At 40.0% G+C, this 27183-nt stretch overlaps 2 protein-coding genes and 1 long non-coding RNA gene across 3 annotated transcripts; all 3 read left to right on the plus strand.

The window, feature by feature from the left end:
• The first annotated feature begins 2006 nt into the window (after positions 1 to 2006).
• Positions 2007 to 7110, plus strand: LOC125179143. The gene is made up of 3 exons (XR_007157159.1): positions 2007 to 2067; positions 4478 to 4605; positions 6992 to 7110. It is a non-coding gene; the product is annotated as an uncharacterized LOC125179143 (long non-coding RNA).
• Positions 7111 to 8092: 982 nt separating this feature from the next.
• On the plus strand, positions 8093 to 10749 carry LOC108672826. The gene is made up of 5 exons (XM_047884397.1): positions 8093 to 8178; positions 8519 to 8748; positions 9587 to 9720; positions 9928 to 10017; positions 10564 to 10749. Exons 1-5 carry the CDS (start codon positions 8093 to 8095, stop codon positions 10747 to 10749), a joined length of 726 nt encoding a protein of 241 aa, XP_047740353.1.
• A 1042-nt stretch (positions 10750 to 11791) lies between these two features.
• Positions 11792 to 13464, plus strand: LOC125179145 (putative insulin-like peptide receptor). The gene is made up of 3 exons (XM_047884398.1): positions 11792 to 11802; positions 11938 to 12196; positions 12535 to 13464. Exons 1-3 carry the CDS (start codon positions 11792 to 11794, stop codon positions 13462 to 13464), a joined length of 1200 nt encoding a protein of 399 aa, XP_047740354.1.
• The last annotated feature ends 13719 nt before the right edge of the window (positions 13465 to 27183 follow it).

Below are 27183 nucleotides of genomic sequence, written 5' to 3' on the forward strand. Positions count from 1 at the left end.
ACCACAGAGGATCTCCAGCAAGCCGCCTCTAACAGAGCGATCTTCAGGAAAGAAATATCCTATGCTCGATGCAAAGTCTGTAATCTGCTATACAAACACTATCAGAAACTCAGTGAAAAGAAGGATTCAATTTTGTTGAATATCTTGCGTTGGTTTTTGATAACTTGTAATTTTTAATTAATGATAATATTCTTAATTTGCCTAGCCGTGCAATTGAATTAAAATGAAATGTATTAGATGTTTACCTTGAATTTACTTATCAATAATTCATGGATAATTCTCATCTCAAAAACCGGTGAGGTCAATACAGCAGAGAAACTCTGTTCCGAGAGCTGCACCGTGGGCAGCGGTATCGATAGGCTGAATTCTGATTCGAATTCACTGAATATTATACCATCCGTGTTACTTGTACAGTCCGAGTTTGTGTATACCATGCAAATATCAAACGTTATATATAACATGATCCGATCAGTTATATGAGGGGAAAATTGAGCCAGTAAATTGTCTAAAATTACTTATATTGTACCTGCAATTAAATACTCATCTCGATGTCTATCGTCCCGATTCATGCGGCCTGCCACAAACTTTCGCTCCAGAATGACAAAATAATTTTTGGAATTTACTATAAATTTTATTTAATTCAATAATGAAGCGAATTTTAGCATATCAGCTGTGATGACCGCGTGTTAGGAGAGGCGTTGTAAAGTTATGATAGAAACCTGTAACAGGCTATAGCATAACAGGAAGCTAACTACCGTATGAAAATGGTCCCACTCTATAGCGGCTCGATGGTGTCCCTCTCCAGCACACTCCTCACACTCTGGTGTTAGTGAGGCGCCCAAGTCCCACTCCAGCAACGCGATAATGTCCCTCTCCAGCCCACTCCTCCCACTCATGCAATTTCGCATCCTAGTGCCCAGGGAGCGCTGCTGTATTCCTGCTGCAGTTTTCATTTCCCGGACGCTGAGTGCCATCCAGTGTTGGCCTGCACTCGGCCGAGGAAGGATGGTGGTGCGTTGCTAGTCTTTGTGAGAAGCATCAATGATCCTCTCGATCTCATCCAGCCTACTCCCTGCCATTTTTTGATGAAAAAGACAATATTGCAGTAAGATGTGACTGAAGAATATCTTTCAATTTTCAAATGACAGGAACAGGCAAATCTTGTCAAATTTTATTCGGAATTTATTGAATCGTTTAAAGAACATTTACTGATGCTGAATGCATAGGCATAGCGCCAGCTCCGCGCTGTGTGAACGCCTCTGATAATAACAGGAAAACAAGACGCCTCAGTACTGGCGACAGGTTGTTCTTCCCGTGCCTGTTTTGCGTATTATTTTGTAAGTGTGAACGCGAAAGATAAAGAATCGGTAGTGAGAATTCGGTAGAAAAGTAAAATAAAATTTATTGTTGAGATTACTTCTAATTTGTTTTCTGAATTCGTTTTGTTCCAAATGAATCTTTAAGTTTAGTTATTTATTTCAGCTCTCCCTGGCACAGTGATACTCTAGTTACGTCAAGTTTAATATTTAAGAGAATTTGTGGCCGAAACGCGGCACAGAAATTTGTTCGGTTTTGAGTCCAGCCTCCGTCCAGGATCTGCTGGATTAGTATGAACCAAGACTACAACATGGCTGGGCATCACGGCACCAGCGAAGCAGTTTTTCGTGATATATTTTGCAGTCAACGAAATCTTTTAGAATTAGAATACTTTTCTCATTGTGGTTAAATGAACCCGCTTGCCCGATAGTTACAAATTTTATTTCCAAGACTTGGAAATTGCATGAAAGTGCAATATGGAACCTAGGTATCAATAAGCACCATGATCGCTTTGTGGCATCTCGAAATAAATGCTATTATCCGTAATAAATGGGATAATCATTGGCTTTGATATTCGTCAGTTAAAAAAATTAGAAAGAATATAGGAGGAGCGTGAAGCAGCGATGGCGCGGTGCAGTCTGTCTGCCCATACCCCGAAGACGTCGTTGCTGCTGCTCCTGCTGCTGCTGAGCTGCTGCAACGCTTTACTGAACGTCTTCCTCACTGAAGCTGAAGTGAGACGTACACTGGGTAAGCAATGGAATTTCTGGTAAGAAAATACAATTGGAATATACTAAGGAAAATTGATACTTGGAACTTACATCTCTGGTTCTGGTAGTTGTATAATAATGAGGGACAGAACTTCGATGAATTCATTGCCTTAGCAGATCAGATCAGATTGGTGTCTCTAAATTGTGCATGATAAAGAGATGTAGAGAAAAAAAAGGATAGAAGAAAGATGGAGAAGAGAGTTCACTGGAAATAAATTTATATCAAACTACGGCTGCTTTATGACAATGGCAATGGAAGGAAAACTTGCGTACATATATGGGAAGACAATGAAATATTGCGTGTAAAAACCGTAGACGTGTGCGCATTCTGCCTGTCGTGTAAAAAACGTACTTTTCAAGGAAGGCATCACAATTTTTCGTCTCCCAATATCATTCAGGTGCGATAAAATTTTTTTAAGTAATGCTTGTATGAATTCATCACAGTGTAATTATAGCTTGTACAAACTATTGATAATTATGTAGATAAATGTTTTAATTTTGATTGACTCAGTTTTAATTGACTAATACATAATTCTTAGGTTATAAATTCTTTGCCTTGAACCGACGGCTTTAGTCATGCGCAAAACGCAACCAAAGAATCAGTTAATCGAGTTATTGGCTTTTTTTAGCACTACATTTCATTTAGTTTTGGAGTGTATTAATGACCTTTCTTCAATACAAGCTAAAACTAATAATCCTCTTTAGCTCCAATCACATAAATACTACGAAAAAATATTTCGAAATGTTGAATCGCTCTGGCTTTACTTCATTGTCACTGAAATTTACAACGAAAACAACTTCCATGTTATAACTTCGCTGCTCCCAGCACAAGAAAAAAATAAATTCGGGAAACTACGATTAAGACTAACTTTTGAGGAGCCTTGGTTTGTGAGAGTCTTTAGCAGACACGAGGAACTGAAATGGACCAAAGCAGCCATAATTTTGGCCTAAGGTTGACACATGTGGCAGTGATTTATATACTGTAGTTGGGGGTGTGAACCAGGCTCCCTATACTTCAGTGGGTCTAAGAATGGATACGAACATATCTAGTATAGAGCAACTGGATATCGAATTACAGAATTTACAATTACCAAATTGAGTAGACAGTAACCACAAATAATTTCACAGAATGATACTTTGAACTGTGTAAAAGATAGTGAGCACCACCAACTTGAACCTTACTCAGGAACCTACGTTTCGAAGCTCATCAGGAAAATAGCTGTGCGCAGTTCGTGAAGAAAAAATTTATCTATGCTCAATCTATTTTAGTTCCAAATATGATAACACCAAATGATCGCCCAGCTAAAATAATTATCTGATATAGTCCATTTAATCAGAGCAGAGCTTCGATCAGGATTGAGCTACGGACCACGACTTACTGGCACGATCTCGTAACGTCTTATTAAACTTTCTTGCTGACTCAGTGTTGGCCCGGCTTCTCAGACGGTCCTGATAACCATGGCTCTCTCCATTCTTTTGTGGAAAAATCCCTTGAAATATTTTCACTGCATAATTGGTTCTCATTGGCGAGGGTGATTTTAGATAAAAATGGATGATATTGGCCTGAGGTTTAAATTGGATTCTCTTGAACGAAACAGAAAAACTAATGTAAAATTACTAATATCATGTTTGATAAAATGAAACAGTTTCAAGAATAAAAATAAGGCTAGAAGGGAACATTCCTTATTAAAATATCCACATTTATAGGGAATTATAAAGAAATGTAGTAGAGGGTTAAGCTTTATCACATTTGCTGATTATAGCCTCCATGTTCCTAAGCAACGGCGCTTTATATGACCTAAAGCTGGTCTTGACTGACTGCACTTGAACGGATTGGAGGATGAAGTAATTTCCCGAATGTTCACTTGCCCAAAGAATTCGATAGCCAAGTACCCAGCCTTATCTTCCGACCCCACCCAACTGCACTGTCGCCTTTAGATACGGAATAAAGTCGTCGCGTGCAACGTCTTCAATTCAAAGTCAAAATGGCACTGCTTCATTTTTTCTCCCAGACTTCCAGTTGCCAGTCGTTTATATATCTCATTGTTCCAAGTTATTTCAGGTCAGTCAAACCGAGTAAATCTAAATAAAAATATAATTTGTTTTCCATTTTTTAGTATTCAATGAATATCGATGCCACCACTAATTAAATAATTAATCAGAAAATTTCAGACCGAAGTCATAGTTTGAAACGAAAGATATTTTATATACGGTCTCACTTAAACCATGTATACATACAGCCCAAAGCAGTTTAAATCAACATACAAACATTCATCTGCTTTTGTTCCCATTTGATTGCTGGCTTAGTTGTTAACAATTTATTTCCCTTTCGTTGTTGATGTTTTTAACATAACAAGAGTTAATGAAACATTTGCTCTGGGGCTACGCAGGGTTGGGCACGGCGCTGTACTACGTACGCGACGGCGTCACCAACGACTACGCCATGAGCTGGACGGTGCCAGTCGCTGCCGACGTCTCGACGCTGTACTTCACGTGGCATGACTCTGCCGCCAGGCCGGTCAGTACGTGCAGGCTGCAACGCTGCTGAAAAATTTCCTAGTCGGCCTGTTGTTGCAAGAATTTTTTTTGTAACCGAGCGTGTACTCATCGTCATTTCTTTGTATTATCCTCAATCTAATTAATGCATATGTGAACATGGCTACAAATGAGTGTAGAAGTATTGCGGTACAGTGTGCGTTGTGATACTCAGCTAATATTATTTTCTTCATCATTAAAATATACTAATCAAATTGTTATATTTATCAGGTTTCTTACATTTTTACAGCGATACTTCAAATGTATTCGTCAGTTTGCTAATGCGCTGTTACAGAACATGATATATGCATCTGCCAACATGGCTGCAAAAAGAGGGTAACAGCATTATGGAGCATCGTCTATTGTATTTCTCGGCTCATTTAATTCCATTTTACGTTCCGTTTTCGACAGGAATGTAATAAGACATTAATGAATGTTTAAATCTAGCTCGTGCCCATTAGTATGACGAAAGTTGCATAGATTCGCGCAAGGCTTGCTTGCATCTTATATGTGTCTATAAGAATGAAATAATAAAATTAAAAAATTGTAGGCAACGTAGTTATTTCGGTGCATATGACAATGAAAGAGTTTCCTGTTTCGTTGCTGACATTTCAAATTCAGGTGTTAATGAAATATTTTTTCATCATCTGCCAACTGCGTTGACTCGATAAGTTCTCTGAGTGTGAGCAATAGTGCTGGGTCGAGAGATTGCTCGGTCGGCGGAGGACAGCTCGCAGGATATTGCGGAGAATAACTTATAAGGATGGCAGTGCCTGCCAACTCCAATGTGGGAAGTTGTGAAGGATCGTCGCTAGTTATGGCGACTTGCCGCACATTTCCGGTGTACGTTAAAACTTTCCACTTTGGTTGAGAACGTTAATCAGGTCCGAGTGAGGAGAGACTGTTATGGAGGCAGTTTTCGCGAACTTGTGAAGTTGAAGTTTGCTATCTTGTAATTCTGAAGAATCAACGAATTATTTTTTAGTAAGCATTTAATTATGTTTTTATACAGCCACAAATAATTCGCTACTAGATATTGTTACGAAATAAGCAATACTGAACATTAGGAATAAGAATATTTTCACATGTAGACTATATTCCTCACCGTGCACATAATCTATAAGAAAATAAAGTCCCTCATTGAAGGTTTTGTATTGCCTCTCTCATTTTGGGTTAAGATATCTGCTAATTTGAAGTTGCGCCAGCGATATACCTAGATTATTTTTTTCTATTAATAATTGTTATGAATACGGATAGACGTATCACATTACATTAATTGTTAGAGTTTCCTTTAATTTTGCTCAGGTAAATCTTAGATAAGGATGCTCAATTTAGAGATCGCATCACGTCTTAACGTTTAGCTCTGGCAATAAACTGTTCACTTTGACCAGGTCGACGGCTGAGTTCCGCCTCTTTACTGTTCAATCACGTCTTTGAGATAGAGCCACAATCCTCGTTAAGGATTTTTCTGTTGCCATGGTTTTAATTTTTTAAAATTTATTTTGGTCTACTGTTGAGTGTCTAACAGTGAATAATCTCACACAAAATACTATCAAGCACTTACACATTCGGTGAGCAATCAGTGTATAGTATATGCAGCCCTATAAGTGTTTAAATGAGGCTGCCTTTAAGTGTTTTATTACATTTTCATGACTCAAATAGACAACACTTCGTTTTGATGTTTGTGAAAATCTGCACGGACTAAACCAAATTCTAAATTAGTGTTACAATTTTGCATATAAGGCTTCGGTTTTCGACAACCGTTATGATTCAGTGAACTTTCACTGGACTTTTTGAACCTGCACGAGCAAACCGACGACGGAAATCGTGTTATAAGTATTAAAATCACTTGTTTGCTTGAATCGCAAGTTAACCAGGAATTTAAAAGCAAAGAAAATACCACAAAAATTCACCATATCTTTATAAGAGAAAACGTTTCGGAGTCCAGCTCCATCATACTAATTGATTTATTTGTGTTTCTAGGACTGAACTTTTTCTGAACAGAATTTTGTGATTTGAACTGACGATGGAGCTGGACTCCGAAACGTTTTCTCTTATAAAGATATGGTGAATTTTTGTGGTATTTTCTTTGCTTTTTAAATTCCTGGAAAACGTGTTAGCTAGAGGTCAAATGCCATGATACACGGTCTTATTTTTTGCTCAAAGGTCTCAATATGATACATTTCATATTTCCAACAGTACTATATAAGTAGAGCGTGATTCGGATTTTTCGGTAACGTACGTTTTTCAAATATTTTCAGTGATAGAATCGATCTGACAGGTAATACAAATAGGATTTCAAATCGTAAGAGAACAAATAGGTAAAGAAGCGCCTCAGATTTGTTAACAGGAACTTTTGACCTCACCAGGTGCTCTACAACTTAGCGGTGACCGCTCACGACGCAGAGCTGGCAGCTTCTGAGGAGGTGTCCACGCAGGAAGACGGACGCAGCGACCATCGTTCTAGTCCCTTCCCCACCACAGCCTCAGCCTCAGAGTTGCTGCGTGAGCCTCACGTTAACATCTCGACAACAGGGACCGTGCCACGGCAGCCCCAGACTTTCATCCTCGTCCTGCAGTGCACGGGCGCTGCCAACGGACAAGTGAGAGTTACCCTCAACATCAACGTCACGGCGGCGCAGCCCTCGCAACTCCCCACCGTCCTCTATTTCAGGAGAAGAAAGATCTGCCTCAAGGGTACGTAATACTTCTTGGTTCAATCTATAGCTCACTATTGAACGTTTCATAAATTCGCAACTTGGTTTCACTTAACAGACAAATTATTCCATACAAATATCCACGGATAGTAATTTATGGTTGAATATTTTTTTGCCATGCTTATCTATTTTGGTTTGGATTTGTTTGATTCTAAAGCGTAATAATCAAAATCATTATGAGGACTGATTTTTAAAATGAATTCTAATTAGACACTGAAAATTACCAATAATTGCGTAGGTTTTGTTAACGCTTGGCTGCTCGCAATGTCATCTTGCAGTTGATGGCATCCACCCGCGAAGATGAAATGGAGAAATTGCTGTGATGCATTGGTTACTCTGATAATCCACTTTTACCATAATGATCTGCAAACCCTACTGTTTCCTCAGTCGTTTGTTATTCACGGTCAAGCGTTCAATTTTTTTTCGGTCTGTTTAATTCTAACCTAACTTACTTCGCTCACACAACCATTTGACGAATGAGGTTACTTAATGCCAAATGGTATCGAGCACCATGCACCAGATTATTTACTACCACGTCACTCCATCTTTAACTTTAAAATCACTTTGGTTGAACGCTTATAGTCGAGATATTGAAGTGCTGCGTTCCATCCGTTACCCAAATTGAATTACACGTGACCGGCAGACAAAGAGTCACCGACCGCGCCTGCCACCCTGAGACCTGCAGGGGAGGTAGCCCAGCTGCTGCGGCGTTTCGAGCCTCTCTTGATGGCTCTGGGTGTGGCCGGCGGGATCATGTCGGCTGCGGTGGCTGTGGCAGCGGTGGCTCTTTACAGATGCAGCAAACACCAGCAGCAGAAACAGCCACGGCTACAGGATCAGTGAGTTACATTGATTTCACTTTTGTTATTGGGGGTTTGTTGCAGTAATTAGTAAACGTGGAATGTGACGAAAAGAAAAATCTACCAAACAGAAAATGTGAACATCCATCGCATGTAAGGTTCGCTTTGTTACTCATACTTGCGAGCTTTGAAGACAAAGAGATCATATCATAAAGCTAGTTGATGTCAGCTGCTATATTCGCAGTCGATATTCATTTTAAATTTATTATTTTTTTGGTTATTAAATTTGTATGTGTGGAGATTATGACTATGGACAGTAGAATGATCAAATATTTTTCATTACTGTTTTACTTCTCATCGACTTCTTTCGCTATGCCAGGACAGTGTTCGCGATGAGCGGCAGACTGCGCTCCGTGACAACGACGACGTTACTCTCTCCATCCATATCGTCATCGCGACGTGCTGACCTGTGTCCTTCCACGTCCTCATATCTCCACGAAGACGCTATTTACACGTCACTACTTCCTCCGCCACCGTCCATCCCTCCTCGTTATGGTCCTACACCGCCCCACGTTTTGCCATCATCAATCCGCTTCACTGGCGACCAGTGTAAGTGTCCGCAGTTGATGAGAGTTGAAATAATGGCCTTCATTTTAGCTGCTTCAGCGTGGCCAAAGTTGGCTACTGAACAGCCTGTTGATTTATCCACATGTTACGGCAGGTCCATTGCGGTTTCTAGCCCATTTGATGAGAATCAACCGGCGCTGAAATGCGTCTGAGTAAGCATAGATATATGGCTATTGTCTAATTTGAGGTCAACACAGTTTATTCATGCTCGCACTTGCTTAGGAATAGTTTTAAGTTCGCTATTTCATATGGTATACATTGATCATAATAAATCACATTTTCTTCGCGGTGGAAAAGCATGCTATTGGTAATAGTAGCCTATACCGCACAGCCATTTCTTCAACCTGCTCTACCTCGCACAATACAAGCCCTGCTATCTCCTGCGTTGCCCCGACTCTCTACCGAAACCCATTCAAATATGGTCCTAACAATGTAATTGATTGCTTGACTGCGGAACGGCAGAGAGGCGGGATAAGTGAGCACGTAAAGCCTGCCATTAGCTGCATAAAGATGGACAGTCGAGATAAGTGTTAAAGTGTGGGCATGTGAGCTTGTATTGAGTGAAATGAGGTTTTAAGAAATTCCGCTGAAGAAGGCGATCCACCATGCTGCGTGGCTTCTCTGCAGCGAGTATCTTTCGCATTCCGAGGCTGGGCGTTGGCTCCAATGCTGATTTCAGAGATTAAATTCATTGGTCATAACTGCAGCCCTTATCAGAATATCCTTAACGTTTTGATGTACCGTTGTAATATATGCTTCTCGCACTGAGGAATGGAAGCCAGCATATTAATTTCCATCCATTCTCTGTTTCATTCTACAGACTCAGCCGTGACGCATCCACCATACACAAAAACTTCGGCCACACTGGCGGTTAATGAAAGGAAGTGTATTCCATCCGAATGGGTCCCACAAGTGTCCTTAGAGGAATTCCGGAAACTTTGGAAGCATCTAGAGGTCAGTGGAAGCCGGCGAATAGGTACGTAACGTAAAAATTTTGAATCTCGATTGGAACGCTTTTGAAGTAAATTTCAGTGACTCTTAGGTGTGTGCAAAATATTGATACAGTATCGATACCTGGATTTAGTTTCCATTTGATGAAGTGTGAAATGGATGGCTGACGGAAGTTATAGAATTATTTAATTATTTTGTTTGATTGTTGAGGTGGACGGCAGTGGCGTGGTGGTGAAGGCTGTGCTCAGAAGCGGCAGGTACGCGCAGCTCTGTTCCGCCACACTGCGCCCCAACACCGACGTGAGTTGTAATTCTATACAGTCTAACGCTACATTGCTGAAATTTTCGGCAAGAGTAGTAGTCCAAGTAGTAGTCCAAGTAGCAGTGCCAAGTAGTAGTGCCAAGTAGTAGTGCCAAGTAGTAGTCCACGCAATAGTCCAAGCGCTGCTGTGATGAAACCTATGACGCATTTGTCATTAATACGCTCAGAGATGAAACTTTTGTTTATGCTTATCTGTAATCTACACGCTATCAAGTGAAATTTAAGACGTAACTTCACTGTTATAAATAACGACGAAAAAAACTACCTGACTGGCGTTCAAATGGCTGACCGCTCATGAAAACAAAGCGCATCACAGTTTTTCAAATGTTTTGCAGTTTTCTTGTTTTAATTGATGAAAATTTCAACATTTTGTTTTATTTCACGTGACGGCCGGCCGCTGAAATGCAGGTCAAATCGTTGTACGGCGTTGTCTAGAACATTGTTGTGAGTAACACGCTTTACATGAAAAGTGACAATAAGCTGATGTTAATGTATAATAAGTTAGCATACTATGAACGGTACAGGTTTTGGTGAAAGTGGCACACTGCAGCACAGCAGCCCTGGAGTCCCATGCAGTGCGGGAATGCAGTGCAGCAGTGCAGCTGACACGCGTGCAACACCCTGCAGTGCTGGCAGTGATCGCGTTCAGTGCTCCGTGTCCTCTCATGCTCATCTACCCATACAAAGGCGGCCGCAACCTTAAAATGTAATGCGATTAACTTTAAAATTATTATCTTATCTTTTAATGAATGTAATGATTTATTCATTTTATATAACAATCATTAACTTTAGCGTCTGAGTTAATTAAAGGGTTCAAATCCTCGTTTTTTAAACATAGAACTTCAACTTGCTGGCCCCGCATTTGAAATAATCCTATACTTAACTTTTATTTTTTAACGTAACTGTGCAAGTAGACTACTGTATTATTTTGAGATTCGTTTAATTGTAACTCCACATATTTCAATGCCAGACGAAATGTACGCTAATGTTTTATGGAGGAAACTTGTAAGTGCAAATGACGACTCGCTTCATCCTTAGCTTGTGCCGCGGCTCTTTCTGTTCTCCTAATGAAGCGTCTGCCGGAGGTGCCTACATGCTAATTTATGATTATTCTTTCGTCGACAATTAAATGATGTTTTCTCCAGACACGCTGGGCAACGATGACAATTGGAGGATAGAACTTCATTGTCAAGATTTTATAAAAAATATTAATCCGGTGATCTGTTAATGTCAACTATCCTTTTTCTAATGCTTGAAACTTGTGTCTTTACTGAGAATTATGTTCTTCCAAATTTTAGTCCTCTGAGTGAAACCGCACTCAGTCTGACACCCGCCATATTCCTGCACTTTATCTTCCTTGCATCTGCCCTCGTTCCGACAATAATCTTTATCCTGACTCCTGCCTTCTCCCTGACTCCTGCCTTCTACCTGACTCCTGCCTTCTCCCTGACTCCTGCCTTCTCCCTGACTCCTGCCTTCTCCCTGACTCCTGCCTTCTCCCTGACTCCTGCCTTCTCCCTGACTCCTGCCTTCTCCCTGACTCCTGCCTTCTCCCTGNGGGCCAGGTGGGTCATGTGGGCCAGGTGGGTCATGTGGGCCAGGTGGGTCATGTGGGCCAGGTGGGTCATGTGGGCCAGGTGGGTCATGTGGGCCAGGTGGATCATGTGGGCCAGGTGGATCATGTGGGCCAGGTGGGTCATGTGGGCCAGGTGGGTCATGTGGGCCAGGTGGGTCACGTGGGCCAGGTGGGTCATGTGGGCCAGGTGGGTCATGTAATTCAGGTTGATTATGTAGTGCATATGTGTCCCAGAGATGCGTGTTCGTTCAAGGGACCAACTTATTCGTAAGTTGTCCAGGCCTCAGTACAAATTTTACGAATAAACTTATTCGTGTTGCAGAGTCACGGCGCAATACCACGTCATGGTGAGCGACGGAGCGTTCGGCAGCGATATTTTCCCTGAAGATTTTCTGTCCCTGCAAGACCAGCATTGTTCTGGTGACAGCAGCGGCAGTTACAGCAACAGCAGTAACAGCAGTAGCAGTGTCAACGGCAACAGTAACAACGGCGGCAGCATTGAAAAAACTAATCTCCGACCTGTCGCTTGGATGGCGCTTGAAGCAATAATAACGGACTCCTCATCGCTGCCTGCTGACGTTGTGAGCACTAATGCACTCTAAAATTTCATATGTTTTTAGCATTTAATCATGTTTAATAAAAAGTTTAGCATGATTTCATCGATTAATATACATTGTATGTTTGTAAAAGCCATAACACAAGCAATTATTCTATTCACGCCCCAAAATTTTCATCAATCAATGATGCTTTAACAAGTCCTGATTAGTTTTCAATGCTTTGAACTTTTTACGAGATTACCTTGTTTAACGACATAGTTTGAATTTGACGCGGTGAGCAAACGTGTCTCTGACATGTTGGTGTTGTGTTGTTGCAGTGGCCGCGATATTAATCCGCCATGTCTGTGCGGTGTTTGTTGCAGTGGTCGTGGGGCGTGCTGACATGGGAGCTGAGCAGTCTGGCACAGCAGCCGTACGCAGGCCTCAGCTGTACCCAGATAACAGATTACCTGAGTTCTGGGTACCGTTTAGCTCAGCCTCCTACCTGCCCAGACGTGCTGTATCAGCTCATGGTGTTCTGCTGGGCCCTCAACCCCAGCCACAGGCCCAGAGCTGCTCTGCTGGTGGACTACCTCACAGGGTTGACACAAGATACGCTGCCAGTAGCGCTGCCACACGATGTGTCCTGTCGCCCTGACGCTGCACTGGCGACAGCTTTGCACGAGTCTCCGCGAGTCCAGCGATGGCAAAATCAAGCGGACTTTCGTGGCGGTTGTGCAAGCTTGTCGTCGAGTTCTTCGAGTATGGAAGCTGATATGAAAGATCAGCCTGATATCTCTCCAAATAAAGAGCAGCAGCCTGATGCGTCAGTTATTAAAGATCTTTCTGCTGTCGCTGTTTTTAATGATCAGCATGATTCAGTCCCGTCGAATACACACAAAACCGAAGGTCCAAATATCACACCATGCAGCACTGCCCGCGAATTCGACGTAAAGGACGTTTCGGGAACAGCCGTCACTGAGGCAGCACAGTCGTTGCCTGGCATCACCTCCTCCAAAGTAACTCCCGTTGGTAACTCACATTTCCAGTGCTCGGAATACAGCACACCAGCATCACTTATGGCAGACTTGCACTGGAAACCATCCTACACATTCGAAATGAATTGTAAAGAATTTAACGACGGGAAAATGAGCGCCAGCGCGGGTGTCGTGGAGCAGAGAACACGGCAGCAAGGAGGTAGTCGGCAGGGCAAAGGACGTGACCTTCCAACTTCACCGTCACCCATCCACCCTTCAGATCCTTCACTCCGGTCGACGTTGCTCTCTCCAGCAAGCACTAATAAATTGAAATGATTAGAATATCAATTATGCATTTCTACATTCGAAATTATTTGATTTGTATTTATTGCGAGGGAGCATCGGTTTCGTAAATGATCAGTCCCATTATTCAAATTTCCACCAGCACGTTGAAGGGCTATGATGATTGCCCACATAAAACCTAATTGAGCAATACGTAATATTTGGATGAATTCTGTTTCAGCAGAATCGCAAAAAATCTGAGTGGGGTGCTTCAGTTCGTCCGGTCAGCATATGAATTGAAATATATATACAAACAAAAATTATTTATGAGTTTAATTTGTCAGGCGATATGTTCGTGAATCCATTGATATTGATGAAAATATGTACAATATATAAACGTTAAACCGAACCAACTGAAGAGTTTATTGTTTTATTATTGGTGAGATACAGATAACACATGAGAAACAATCTTAGTTTTGCGAACATGTGCCGGTGCATGGATTTTTTGAGAGCTGTAATGAACTAACGCAATCGCTACTAATGGAATCATACGGAGCTATGCACTGCCAATCTATTGTTACAGTTGAGCTATTCCTAGGATGATTTCATATGACAGATTGCAGGAAATTATGCTAAACCTGTAATACTGTAATATGTGTATAACTTCCTCATAAAAGTTACTCTACCCAAAAATTATTAGCTATTTCGAACATTTTTTCGCCAATAAAATACGTCTACGTGTTAGGAATTGAGTTGAACAATGATAATTTTTATCCCAAATCGGAACTATGTCACCTTACTAATACCGTCAATGCACGTAGAATAAAATTAAATAATATAGCTAATAAGTTCAGTATTCGCTCATACATTGAACCACATTTTACATTTATAAGGTTAAATTTAAAGGCCAGTTTCAATTGTTAATCTAGATTACGTAAGATGCATATCATTCATTACACGTTCAATTCACTAAAAAAAGTATTTTAATGAAGTTATTTAGTCTATGATTTGCTCGCACAATGAACCGCAAGGCCCAATCAGGGCACGTCGGCTGTGAGCTACCCTTATCTCTGCCGTTAACCTCTGGGGAAATTAGCGAAGTTTCTCTTAACAACGCCGCAGCGTTCACAGTATTGCTTAGGATAGAGCCGAGCTCGGAGACACGCGCAAGAGGCACAAAGTCACGCGTGTGGCTTCGTGGCCCACTTTCAGGACGAGAGTGGGCAACAGGAGGGAAAGAACGAGTGGCATCGACGCGTTTGATGAATAAAAATGGGAAGAGAGTGGACCAAACCAGTTCAATATAACTAACGAGTGGGTCACGCGCTGCACGAGCGGGTCAAGATGATGTAAAATTAAGTCAACGCTACGCAAGAGTTGGCCAAAGCGGTGCAGGAGTGGGTCAACGCGATGCACGAGCAAGTCAAAGCGGAGCAGGAATGGGTCAAAGCGGTGCAATAGTGTGTCAACGCGATGCATGAATGGGTCGAAACGAGGCAAGAGTGGGTCAAAGCGGTGCAGAAATAGGTCATAGTGGTGTAAGAGTGGGTCAACGCAATACAAAAGTGGATCACAACCCAGCGTTGCACTTCCCTCAGCGGCCCTCAAGGGCACATGAGAAGCTTTGGCCCATGCTACGCATAATTGCAATCGCTTCTTTTGCCCATGAGAACAGTAATGAAGCAACAATTTAATCAATGACAGTTAATAGAAATTATAAGGATTATGAGGATTCCTCGCCAGCTTATGGTGAGATTCTTATCAACCATTTATTAGAAGCATGATGAAGCTTTTTCTCCAAACATCAGAGGCGGGTCTGAATTCAAAAGCCAATCGTAAGAAAAATACTATTATTTTCAGTTATTCTGCTTGAATTTGGACTAATATTTCCTTTATGATGGTTGATCGAGCAAAATTGCTCAGCAAGTTTTTAATAGATTCGGACAATACTAATCAGGCCGAAAATTTTTCCTACTATCTCATTATAGCAAAATTTTGTAAAAGTCATCAGGGGTAGCTGTTAGAAATTATCGAAGGCAAGGTTGATAAAGCCTTTGTCGCTGCACAGAGATGTGGCGACACGAGAGCTGCTCTCCAGCTTATTCCAACTTCCGTCGTTACTTCAAATTGAATGTGGCCGCCTCTTGCTTCTGTCACCTCATCTGCTACTGTCATCATAGCCTGCGCCGCAGTTATAACGCCGACCTGCCTCAGGCACAGAATTAAGTAACTTAATCGGAAACAAAATTCAAAATGTGACCCTTTTTTTAGGGGAAGTTGCATATATTTTTAGTTAAATAAATTTAGCAATTTCTACTATTGATAACCGAGCATCTGTTCCATTCATACTTTAACAGGTAATAAATTATTATTACACTTTTCATTAATCTTATATAATATTAACAGCGTTTACGATAATGAAAACAGATCATCAAAATATTTCAAGGAAGACTGCAATCTATCTCGAATATATTGAACGAGACATCGCTAAATGAAAACACTAAAATCATCGGACAAATAGTAAAACATTTGCTTGAAAAAGTATTGCAACCCATGAGCGACGACTCGAGTAAGAAGACGAAAAAGTTTACAATGGAGCAAAAATTGCCTAAATCATATGGCTTTTAAAATCGGTCTTCGTTCGTCACGTAGTTCACTTAATTACTGATCATGAACATCGTAGAGATTTCATCAGGTTAACGCTGTTACTAATCTTGTCAGGACACTGTTACTGTGTTGCCCATATCACGCTCCCGCAACAACGTCTTGCGCTGCTCTGACGAACTCATTGAACACGTTTTAACAGCAGCAGCCCAGTAACATTTGGCAGGAAGAACCATTCCTGACAATCACGGACTTTAAAGAATTCACGATTGCAATTGAAGTTACAAGGTAATAATGCTTGTGGAATTTATCCTCGATTTAATTCACGACATCGTTGCCTCTGATATCGTGCGTCGAAATGTTAGAATCATATACACATCACACTCACCATACTCACCTAAGATGTGCATATCGCTGCTGTTTATAAAAGCGTTGAATGAGTTAATAAACGACACCAAGATTCACGCGAATGTCACTGCACTCACGCTCGTGCTATTATATTAGAACATTGATTAATCACACAAACACACGGTAACATATTAGTTTTTAGAAGTAAGTTTGAATACATATAGAGTATAAATGCTACTACGCGGTCGAGGTAAAGAAAAACTATTGAATTTCCCGGTAGGCTCGATGTTATTGAGGCTCATTTGGAATCTTATTCATGCACAGCTCAGCCACGTACAATTATTGCTCCGAAATAGAATTATTGAACAAATATGGACAAATACTTGCACTGCAATCGGATTTTGACTGGCTGTTGAAATTTGACTTGCTGTTGAAACCATAAGATTGATTGGCTGTTCAATTTCAATTCAAGTGTTGAAAATAGAAGGTTGAAATGTAAATAAGACTGTGATCAAAACAATTAAGCGTGACGATAAGCTTCAGTTGTTCACAAGTTTTTGTTTTGTTTATTTGTTTTTGTTAATCGCTTCTACGATGCGGCTAAATGCTTTCAATTTCGAAAAAAAGTTAATTGATAACGGTAAATCATAAATATCATTTGACGAGATGTTCCGGCCTCGGATCAGTGAAACTGATGTCCACGGTTTATGTCGACGCATTAGGTCGACAGCTGAGCTCTATTATTCGTCTCACATCAATATAACTTTGGCTTTTATGGTCTCTAATAATTCAGGCCTGCATCTAGTATGAGAGGCATATCGTGTTTATTAGCATTGTATATAAAAACTAAATTATTTAATTATTGGTGTTGTTTTCATACCTAACTTAGTTAGAAAAGAGCTATAATTTTACTTTTGTACACAAAAATATAGCACTAATAGCAGATATATCGTCTTTTCAATGTTGGCTACCTACACAAAATAAGAAGATTTACTTATCCCTCCTGTTGTCTTCCTTTTCGGTGCACACCGTATGCCCTCTGGATAAAGGGTCGGAAATGTGGGTCATTTTGATACGATAACTGAAGAAGAAGAAGATACGATAACTACAGGAGGGTTAATTTCATTGCGTCAACAACACCTAATCTAGTAAGAATCGTTTTCTATGGTGTTGACGAAGAAAGAAAACATTTACAGGTAGACTTACGTAGATTAAAGTTACCCGTTTGCCATTCTAAAGTTTAAAATTGTTCATATAAGGAACAATTTATGACAATATATAGATCATACCTGATATAGTTCATCTAAAAATCCCCTTTCTAAATTATTTTTTACGTAGTTATTACAAAAATTTGGAAAAAATGAATAGGTATAAGGCAAAAAGGAATGGTAAAGTCGAGGACACATTTAGCTGAAGCCTGAATGAAAGTTTCTATGATTTCAACATGTTTGTTAATGTTTAGAAAAAAAGTCACGGAAATTGAGGAAATATGTAATCGTTTTTGAAAAATTAAGGAAATATATCATCATGCAAAACTTGTGTTCCGCCGAATAGAATTGCAAATCAATAGTTAAATTTGGTGTGCAACATCCGTAGAATTTTTTAATTAGTGGTTGGGTGCATTTAAGTACAGTTAATTTGAGTAGATACTCTTCTTAATATCATCCTCATAAATGTTATGAAAACTCATTTGAAGATCACTACACCCAATGGAACTGTCATCTCCGAAAAAAATGTAATTACACAGTATGATAAATGAAACTTTTTATTTTTCTAAATTCTAAATTATGCATTAAAGATATACTTACGTAAACGTATGTGTATAACATTGGTGTATTCAGGTAGAAATTGCTGTTTAATGAAAATTTCACTGAAATGAGTCTCTGCCGTTCCTCGATTTACTCGTGCAAGTAGAAGATAATGTGTTCGTCGCTAAAGTTTTCCGAAAACCTATATAGACGGCAGAAAAGTACTGAACGATGCAAGCGAATGTCCACAGCGATACAAAACCAGCACTATCCACGTCATAATAATGAACTCCACTATCCATAATGAACTCCAGATCTGCAAGCAAATTCTAGTAAACAACGGTTACGCGAATAAAACTATAGATAACGAAATTTCGAACTATCGAGAACGTCAATACCAAACGGACAATGACCCAACATCCAACGTTAGTATTACGACAATTTATTACCAAAATTAGATGAAGATATAGACGTACCAGATGAGACAGACAAAAGAGTCCTCAAATCAACTGTACTGAATAACATCAGAATCACAACCGCAACCGACCGAATCACAAACTTCCGGTTTACTATATAAACAAAAACTTAAGAATTTAATAATGAAAAAATGATTCATGTTATAAGTCGGGACCATTACAAGAAACCAATGTTATTAACCAATCTTATTCATGTCACGAAAAAGGTTGTAGATTTCTCCAGAATGTAAATTACATCGATTTGACCAGCACGACTTAGAGCCGCCGCCTAACATGCCACCTCCAGACCGTGGGACCGAAGAACCAAATGAGAGAGGCTCATATAGTGAGACCATCACTCGCGCGACGTTGGAGACCTGCAACGACATCGTCATGAGGTGCCACAACCTCACAATACAGGCGATATCCGAGGCTCTCATAATCAAGCACGGGTCTCCAGCTATAAATTTACTAAATACAAGATTTGTAAGGACGTTGAAACTGTTCTCGCAATTCAAGCTTTGATTTTCTATCTGTATCCGGAATACCCTATGTTTGTACTAACGTCATTTCAAATTCAAGTGTTGCAAAACTCCTCCCCTACTCGATAATGAATGTTGTTGTATTCGAAAAGTCCTACATTATAAAAAATGTGCCTTAGAAACCTTATATTTGAATTTTCAAGTCCTATCCACAGCCTAATTCGCCTAATAGAGAAAAACAATAAAAAATTTCCAATAAGAACTACTCTCTGGTCTTCAATGATACTTGCCCTATGTCTATAATTGAATGAATTGAATGATGGTGTGTTATATAAGGCTGGTGTAATTGTTTTCTGGGTTCGAGACCTTTTTGAGAATTCTGATTTTTAAATGTGTCATTCTACTTTATAGAAAAAGTATGTAAAAAGTTTATCGACATTTAAAACTTTCGTAAATTCATGAAAATGCTTTCAATAGTGATCCCTTGATACGATATTAGTTTGAAATTTGAATGTATGAATACTAAAATATTCACAGTATTTGAACGAGCATTGGTTATCTTAGACATTTTGAGATATCTTTGAACAATTGAAACAATATCGCCAGCTTTAAGATGGCACCAACAAAATTAAATTGAAAATTTCGCTTAAGAGTAAGCAGCCAATAGCTAACAAAGCTGTTCATCCTTTTTTTTTTTTGTCGCGGTTTTTGGTTGATGTTTAGTTGGTGTTTGCTGATGTGGCCGCTAGCCCCGTTGTTTCATTTTAAATTTACTGAGAAGTATCGGCGGTAGTTTATCTCGACCTTCGTGAGATTAGACTTCACAGAAAATACGCAGAAGTCGTTGAAGTGGAACCAGGCAGCAAGAAAATTTGTCATTCTCGATGTTTTTTAATATATATATTTTGTGCAGCAGTCAGCGTATATGCTATGTAAAGTTACGTGAACAAATTTTCAAAGGCAATTTGCAGCTTAGGAACGATTCAATTTTTTATTTGCCAGCGAAAATTAAATCCTTCGAAAAAAAATGATGTAGCTAGAGTCTCGTTCGCATCGAAAATAATATCATTGTCGATAAAATAAAAATGATAAGTTCTGTTAAAGAAAAAAATGTCGTAACATTGCTACTTCAGTTTCAGGTAGAAAATGACGACTCAACAATATTAACTTGCTTGCATCAAGAAAGTCATCCAGGGAACAATCTATATATATATAACATTACTGATGGAGAAAAATTGTAAGGAAGAGACAGGCGTTAATATCCTCGTAGGAGTGAATAAAATGATTTTGCTATGCATATTGACACTATGAAACTTAGTGAATCAATTTCTTGATTCAAACTCCCCCATAACGAAATTCAAATCATTTCATCAAAATTCTGTAAGACGTTTTGATTCTCACTCTTTTCCTAAGCTTCGATCACAACAAAACATCGCTTTTAGCGTATTTTCTGATTCATGGAAAAATGCACTATTGTACTCGCCATGTCCGTCCGTCCGTCCGTCCGTCTGTCTGTCCGTCTGTCTGTCTGTCTGTCCGTGACTTCACGTTTTCGTCGACGAGCAAATGCGCTCTCTGTCCCTCTCTGCAGTAAGTACTGAGTTATATTTTTTCAAATACAACGCAGAACACGGACCAATTTTTTGAGCCGTAGCGATATCAGCATCGGATCAAAAAATCTAAATTAAATTGCAAACTCTAAGATTTCTATGAGGTCGAATTTCATGCTAACGGCTGGCGAGTTTACTTACAAGCCTAAATTGTGATTAGCTGATGAATTAATGACACTGTAATTATTTTCCGACATTTTCCCGGCTTGCTGAATTGGTACTTGTAAGAAGTCATTTATGTGATTGGCTTGCCGTGGCAGAGACTGAGGGCGCATCGACTCGGCGAGTTCAAGAGCTGAGCTGAGCTGAGTAATGTAATGAGCTGAGATTTGTACGCTCTCAAGGGGCGACGTGAGGAAATGTTTTCAAACAATGCCATAACATTTGGAGACAAAAAAGTTTTTTCTTCGTAAGAAAAAATACGATTAATAGTTCAGCTATCATATGTGATGACGTATCTTTGATACTTATTTGATTTGATGGTTTTTCTTTGATGTATCTCTGGTTCATAAAAGTTTGAATACGCGCTCAGCCTTTGTCAAACAACTAGAAAAATGCCGGGTATTTTTATTATAAACTGAAAAATATTCAAAAATTAGAAATTTATTTCAAAATTACCTAGTTCGTCATGGAAACTTCATGTGAAAGGCTTCCTTTTATGGCAGAACTTGTGTGCAGAAAAAGCATAGTGCAGTTTTACTTTGTCTTTGCTTTTCTGTGCCGAGGCAGAGACTTGTGAAACTTTCAGCTTCTTTGGCGCTGTAGGAATTATCGGACGTCGCACTAAGTTAGACGCATATTGTGACGCAGGCCACCTGTAACGTCAACGCTGCCTGTATTGCGACGCAGGCCACCTGTAACGTCAACGCTGCCTGTATTGCGACGCAGGCCACCTGTAACGTCAACGCTGCCTGTATTGCGACTGTCTCTTATACACATCTAGATGTGTATAAGAGACAGCTGCACCAGCAGCAGCAGCACCAGCAGCAGCACCAGCAGCAGCAGCACCAGCAGCACCAGCAGCACCAGCAGCACCAGCAGCACCAGCAGTACCAGCAGCACCAGCAGCACCAGCAGCACCAGCAGCACCAGCAGCACCAGCAGCACCAGCAGCACCAGCAGCACCTGCAGCACCAGCAGCAGCAGCACCAGCAGCAGCACCAGCAGCACCAGCAGCACCAGCAGCACCAGCAGCACCAGCAGTACCAGCAGCACCAGCTCCTTAATTCTAGAGCTCCCACCGCCACTCCTCGATCTGAGAACCTGCCTCACACGGTGCGGTGACTGCAGCCGGCAAAAAGGCTCACAAGATTCGCAGACAAGCGTAAGAATCTCTTCGTTTGCGCTCTGGTATCTGGGCGGTAGGAATTATGTATTTCTCGTCGATCTAACGGACTTGCTTGGCATTACTGTACGGGTTTAAGTGTGGGCCGCTGTCAATCAATAATTTTTCGTCTCTTCATCTCATCTTGACTTTTTAAAAATGAGTTTAGCAGCGACAGAAATGCTTGATAACTTTGACATAAGTTCAAAAAGGTTTCTTTTCGGCAACAGGCCATGGGACTATTTCTTCAATGCCGACACTTCTATACTATTCTACTCTCTATATACAGAAAAACAAATAGTAAAATAAAACTACAGAGTGGGTTATAAAGTTCAGGGCTTCATGTTTGGTTCCTCCAGCTCTGTAAATTTTGAATGTAAATTTATTTTATCATAAACACAGAAGACCGCCAAACGTAAATAAATATACAGAAATGGAATCTCACAAAATAAATCGAAATAGAAAGGTCGGAAATACCTGCATGTGTCGAGATTTGAGCGTCGGGAAAGCTCTTGACAAGCGTAACATGATATAACTTTGTACCAAACTTCGTATACAGTAAGTTTAAGCAAGCGCAGACATCAAATTCTGTAATAATTTTCAAGTCATCGCTTTTCAAAATAACTTGTTCGTGAATCCTGGAGTCAGTCAGCTCCAAAAATCAGGCCGAAATATGTGGTAGTTGAGATGCAAAAAATTCATTTGATGTTGACACGTGCGCCAAGTTCTTACGAGATTCTAAGTGATAATAATATACGATGACATGTCTCCGTTCGAGAGTTGTTGCTCATCGTAAGACGACAGTATTACAAATTCTTGATGACATAATTAACTTCAAAAATACATTCTATGGCTCATATTACTGACAATTTGCGATGCCGTAAATACTGCAGTCCATTTCGCATCTAATGTGAATTTTTAATATAACTGATAACATATACGATCGAAAAAGAATTTTAGGAAATGAGATTGCAGCCAGCATCGAGCTGCTGAGTTTATCAGCAGGATTACCTACCCTGTGACCCTCGCCATACATCGAGAGTTAGTCATATCCCATCCGAATATAATTAAGAGCTGAGATCCTCATCCCCCGTCTGAAGAGATCTAATGATGCGGTTAATAGGACCACGAATTCCTATTTGATTTTCATTTGCTGCGCTCGATGATGAGCGTCGTAATCTGATCTGGACACGAGTAGATAGACACTCGCTTGACGAGCGGTCCATTGAAGCCTGGAGACCTTCAAGTAAAGTGTATTAGCCTACGTTGAAGAGCACGTATATAGGCTCAAAAATTATGAAATAACAAAAAAATATTGTGGAATGCATGATTATAAGCATTTCTAATTACTATTTAAAAGTAAACATTAGGATTAGCCTTGCAAGATATTTTAACAAATAGTTGCTGCTCCAAAATCGGTGCTGCTGGAAGATTAATTAAGTTTCTACCGCTTTATCTCGAAAACGGTCATACAAAGGTGTCAGTTCAGATACGCATAAGTATTCACAATATATTTGGTAATATATGATTGTACAATTGCGTTGTGATCTTGTAGTCTACTCCAGCCTGCCCATATAACAATAATAAGCAAAAAGATTGAAAAGATGTAAACCTAAAGTCTGGGAAAATGTAAACGAAAATTTAATAATTACTATTACTACAATGAAAATTCCTGATTTATGTAAGCTGATGACATTCCCTAATAATGCTGAAAGCGTTTTTCATTGTCAATGAGGTTGGAAAATTCAAATTTACATTACATTTGCTTGTTCCAGCAGCGAATAAAAATTGCAAACGATATTTCCAGATAGAGTGGCTACACAGCGTGAGTGTTCGTGCGATGCCATCTCTTCCAACTCAGTTTCCGAGGAACATCTTTGACCATTTGAGCCGCGGCTTAAGGCTTAGTCCAAATGTATTGAGCAAGCACCCTGCCATCTCCGGCTAAGCTCAAAGGGTATGTGAGAAGCACGCGTGCTTCATTGTTTTCTTTGTCTTGTCGAGTTCTGGCACTCAGTGAGGGATACTGGAGCTTTTCTGGCTGGCAACTGCATCAATTAATAAAATTTAAACATTTCATGATTTCGAGCACATGAGCGTCAAAATAGTCGTACAGATAGTACTATTATACGGATAATAATACCATTTACTCTACACACATCACATGCAACGCGTCTGAGGCATCGCTAAGTAATATATAGTTCGGACTCTGAAGCGCCTAATGAGCTTGAGCTGCAGTCGCTATCTCGTCCTGTGTCCCGACTCACAGTAACAAAGGTTATCTTTGTGTGACCTTCTCTAAAACGTGACTTCAAGCACTGCAAAAATCAGCAGCCTTTTAGCTTTCAGCTCACATACCTACTGAAGACTTTTAGCATTAATAATTTCCTCGGCAATCTGATCAATATATGTAGATTGATTTACATGGTTTCAATTTCACTCTGACGCTCACGGTAGTTATTTAAGCAAACTCTGTTGCATATTTTTTGATCGGAATGCTGTAAGTGCCACCAGGGCACGTTTTCACTGACATTGAGTTTGCTTCTATTGCGCTCTCATCAAGTTATAGCTGCAACATAAATACCATAATTCAGCTAGTATAGTAGTATAGTATAGCTAATTATATAGTAGTATATAGTAGTAGTAGTATATAGTATAGTATAGCTAATTTGACAAGTAACATTGGGAGTTAAATTATTGGCCAATTAACGGCAATATTGTTAAACGGCTTCCAAATACGGTTTTGATTATTTCATCGCATACCATTCTGTTGTGTTGAACCGTATTTCATAGTGAAGGAGTTGTGCTTTAAGGCCTCTTGTGTTGCTATTGTGCAGTGTTCATTGTAATAATTTGGTGGTGTGGTGTTACGTCAAAATGCGCTGTGCATACTGCTTACATTATATTATATTTTTATCATTTTAAATTCGCACAAGAACTGTTTCAAAATATAGGAAAAGGGTCGGAGCAGACGAAGTCCTGGATACTACTGAAGCAACATCCCGCCTGACTTCTTGAATCAAACCATCTAAGAAACACTTCATTCTTGTGTTAACTTTGTCATAGCCGTTTTGCTCCTTGTTAAGTTCATCTCCAGCACTAGACCAATAAACTTGTCTCACATCCTTCAGTCGTATCTTTGCCTCTCCCTAACCTTGGTGTACTTAATTATCCTAGAAGTTCCGACTTTCTACCTTGGGGACCTCTACACCACGTCAAGGTTCCACCAGACGTCACTCAGCGTGACGCTGCGCCAGGCTAGTCAGGTTGACATCAGACAGCCATGCTAGACTTCAGCCTCTGAAGTCAATGAGTCGTAGCACTGGGCGTTTGAGCAAGTAAATCTCGTCTAATGAGGTAATAGCCCTTCTTATTAGGGTAAAAGTTGTCATCTCATTCGCGAAATTATTCCCGAAGCTTCCATTTGCGGATAAATATTTGCTTAAGCACAAAATTTTCCTAAACTCGACCAGACTGAAATATATTCATGTATATTACGTAAGCATTGATGCAGTATTTGAATACAAATTAACATAGAAATAAGAATTTTTGCAAATTTAATCAGTCAATTAATTATTTTCACATTAGAAAATTATAATGGATTATGGCAAACGCATCGAACGATCAAGACTTTAAAGATTGTTTCGTTGACTAAAGTCTGTATTTGCCAGTCCTGTGGAAATCAACTAATTGAAGCGATTAATTTAAAAATATACAGAAAGGTTGCGGTCAGGGTAAAGAAATGAATCAGTGTTTAGGTGGCCTCACTGTCTCGCTATTTTTCTCTGACCTTCGCACTTCGGTTATCTTCGTCTGCGGATATGGGATGATGGACCTCTAGAACGGAGGCTTTCATGCCTCCCGACCTTGCGCGAAGAACGATGCACAAAGAGAAAACCAATCGCCATTCCTTGAATTTTTCCGTAGCTCATTTGTGAGGACGTCAGCGGCAGGCGATAAGGGGCAGCGACTGGCATCGGCCGCCGCATTCTGGCGGTCGTAAAACCTACTCAGAAAATGTGCCTGACTTTATCCAAGAAAAGATACTCTATTTTTACATGAGTGGGTCATCTTGAACCAGTTTGGCACCGCAAAAGGGCGTATCAGTGCTACGTTTGTTCTTTGCTCGTACCGTGAGTCTGGAAGTGTGTCACAATTTGAACAATATGAGCCATTCATTTTCCGAATGCAGCGGTAGCGAAGGCGAGTCGGAGACGACTGCAGGTGCCTGATAGCGCTAGGCACCTTACTCAGTGCCTGAGGCCGGAAGCTAATTTTGATGGTTGATAATTTGATTGTGACTTGAGTTCCAAAATGGGTTACTTCAGTTCTATTCAATTTTTAAACATTCAAAAATTTATCGGTAAGAATGAAGTTATCGATTTTTGTGTCAATCATTTCAAATAATATTGTCTAATGCATATATGTTATGAAATAGGTAGCATTAAAACTGCGCGAAAAACACAATTTTGTTTTATCAACATTAGGTACCGGAAAGCATAAAGCAAATATTTGATGCGTAACAAAATCAAGAAAAGCCTTTGAGAAATACTTTCTTAAATTATTGCCGCTGTTGTTGAAGTTTATCCCACAATAAAGCTTTGTATTTGCTGCAAAAAGATTGACGAAGCCATTGATTGAAATTATGAATTATTATTGTTATTAGTCACTGTTTTATTCGCAATAAATTTATATGTTGTGCAGATTTAGGTTCAGTAATTTTGAAGGTTTGAACTCTGGTAACCGTTAAAAAGGATAAAGTTTGTGCAAGCAATCATTGCCTAGCTTACAGAATGCAATGAGCGCTTGCAGCGCACTGAGCGACGCTAAACATGACAGTTATTTCAATTAGTGGTCTCTATGAATGCAGTAGAATATCGGGCGCTCCTAATAAGCGCAGTGCCTCCCCATGCAAATGGATACCGAGGCGAGTTTATGATTTCATTGCTAGAGGTAAATCGAACCGGTATAATTTCAGAAAAGTCTAACTAATTCAACAATAGAAAGTTTTTTTCCAGAGGCAGACATCTTTGCATTTTCGTCTCTATTTTTATGACTGGCCAGAACAGGACAACATCCCACATTAACTCCAACATTCTTTAAATAGTACATTATTTTGCTGAGCATAATGTCATATATTCTTATCGGCTGCTGAAGACAGGACAGTTGTGTTCCATCGTGGGGCCAGTGGCATTGCGCGGG

Source organism: Hyalella azteca, unplaced genomic scaffold (assembly GCF_000764305.2).
Source record: "Hyalella azteca isolate HAZT.00-mixed unplaced genomic scaffold, Hazt_2.0.2 contig15387, whole genome shotgun sequence".
Taxonomy (NCBI): Eukaryota; Metazoa; Arthropoda; class Malacostraca; order Amphipoda; family Hyalellidae; genus Hyalella; species Hyalella azteca.

Bases quoted from the DNA above. Each gene is read 5' to 3' on its own strand.
- LOC125179145 (XM_047884398.1), top strand. The intron at 12,197-12,534 runs GTGAGCACTAAT...TGTTTGTTGCAG, and splicing joins CATCGCTGCCTGCTGACGTT to TGGTCGTGGGGCGTGCTGAC.
- LOC108672826 (XM_047884397.1), top strand. From the start codon at position 8,093: ATGTCGGCTGCGGTGGCTGTGGCAGCGGTGGCTCTTTACAGATGCAGC. The intron at 9,721-9,927 runs GTCAGTGGAAGC...TTGATTGTTGAG, and splicing joins AACTTTGGAAGCATCTAGAG to GTGGACGGCAGTGGCGTGGT. The intron at 10,018-10,563 runs GTGAGTTGTAAT...TGAACGGTACAG, and splicing joins CACTGCGCCCCAACACCGAC to GTTTTGGTGAAAGTGGCACA.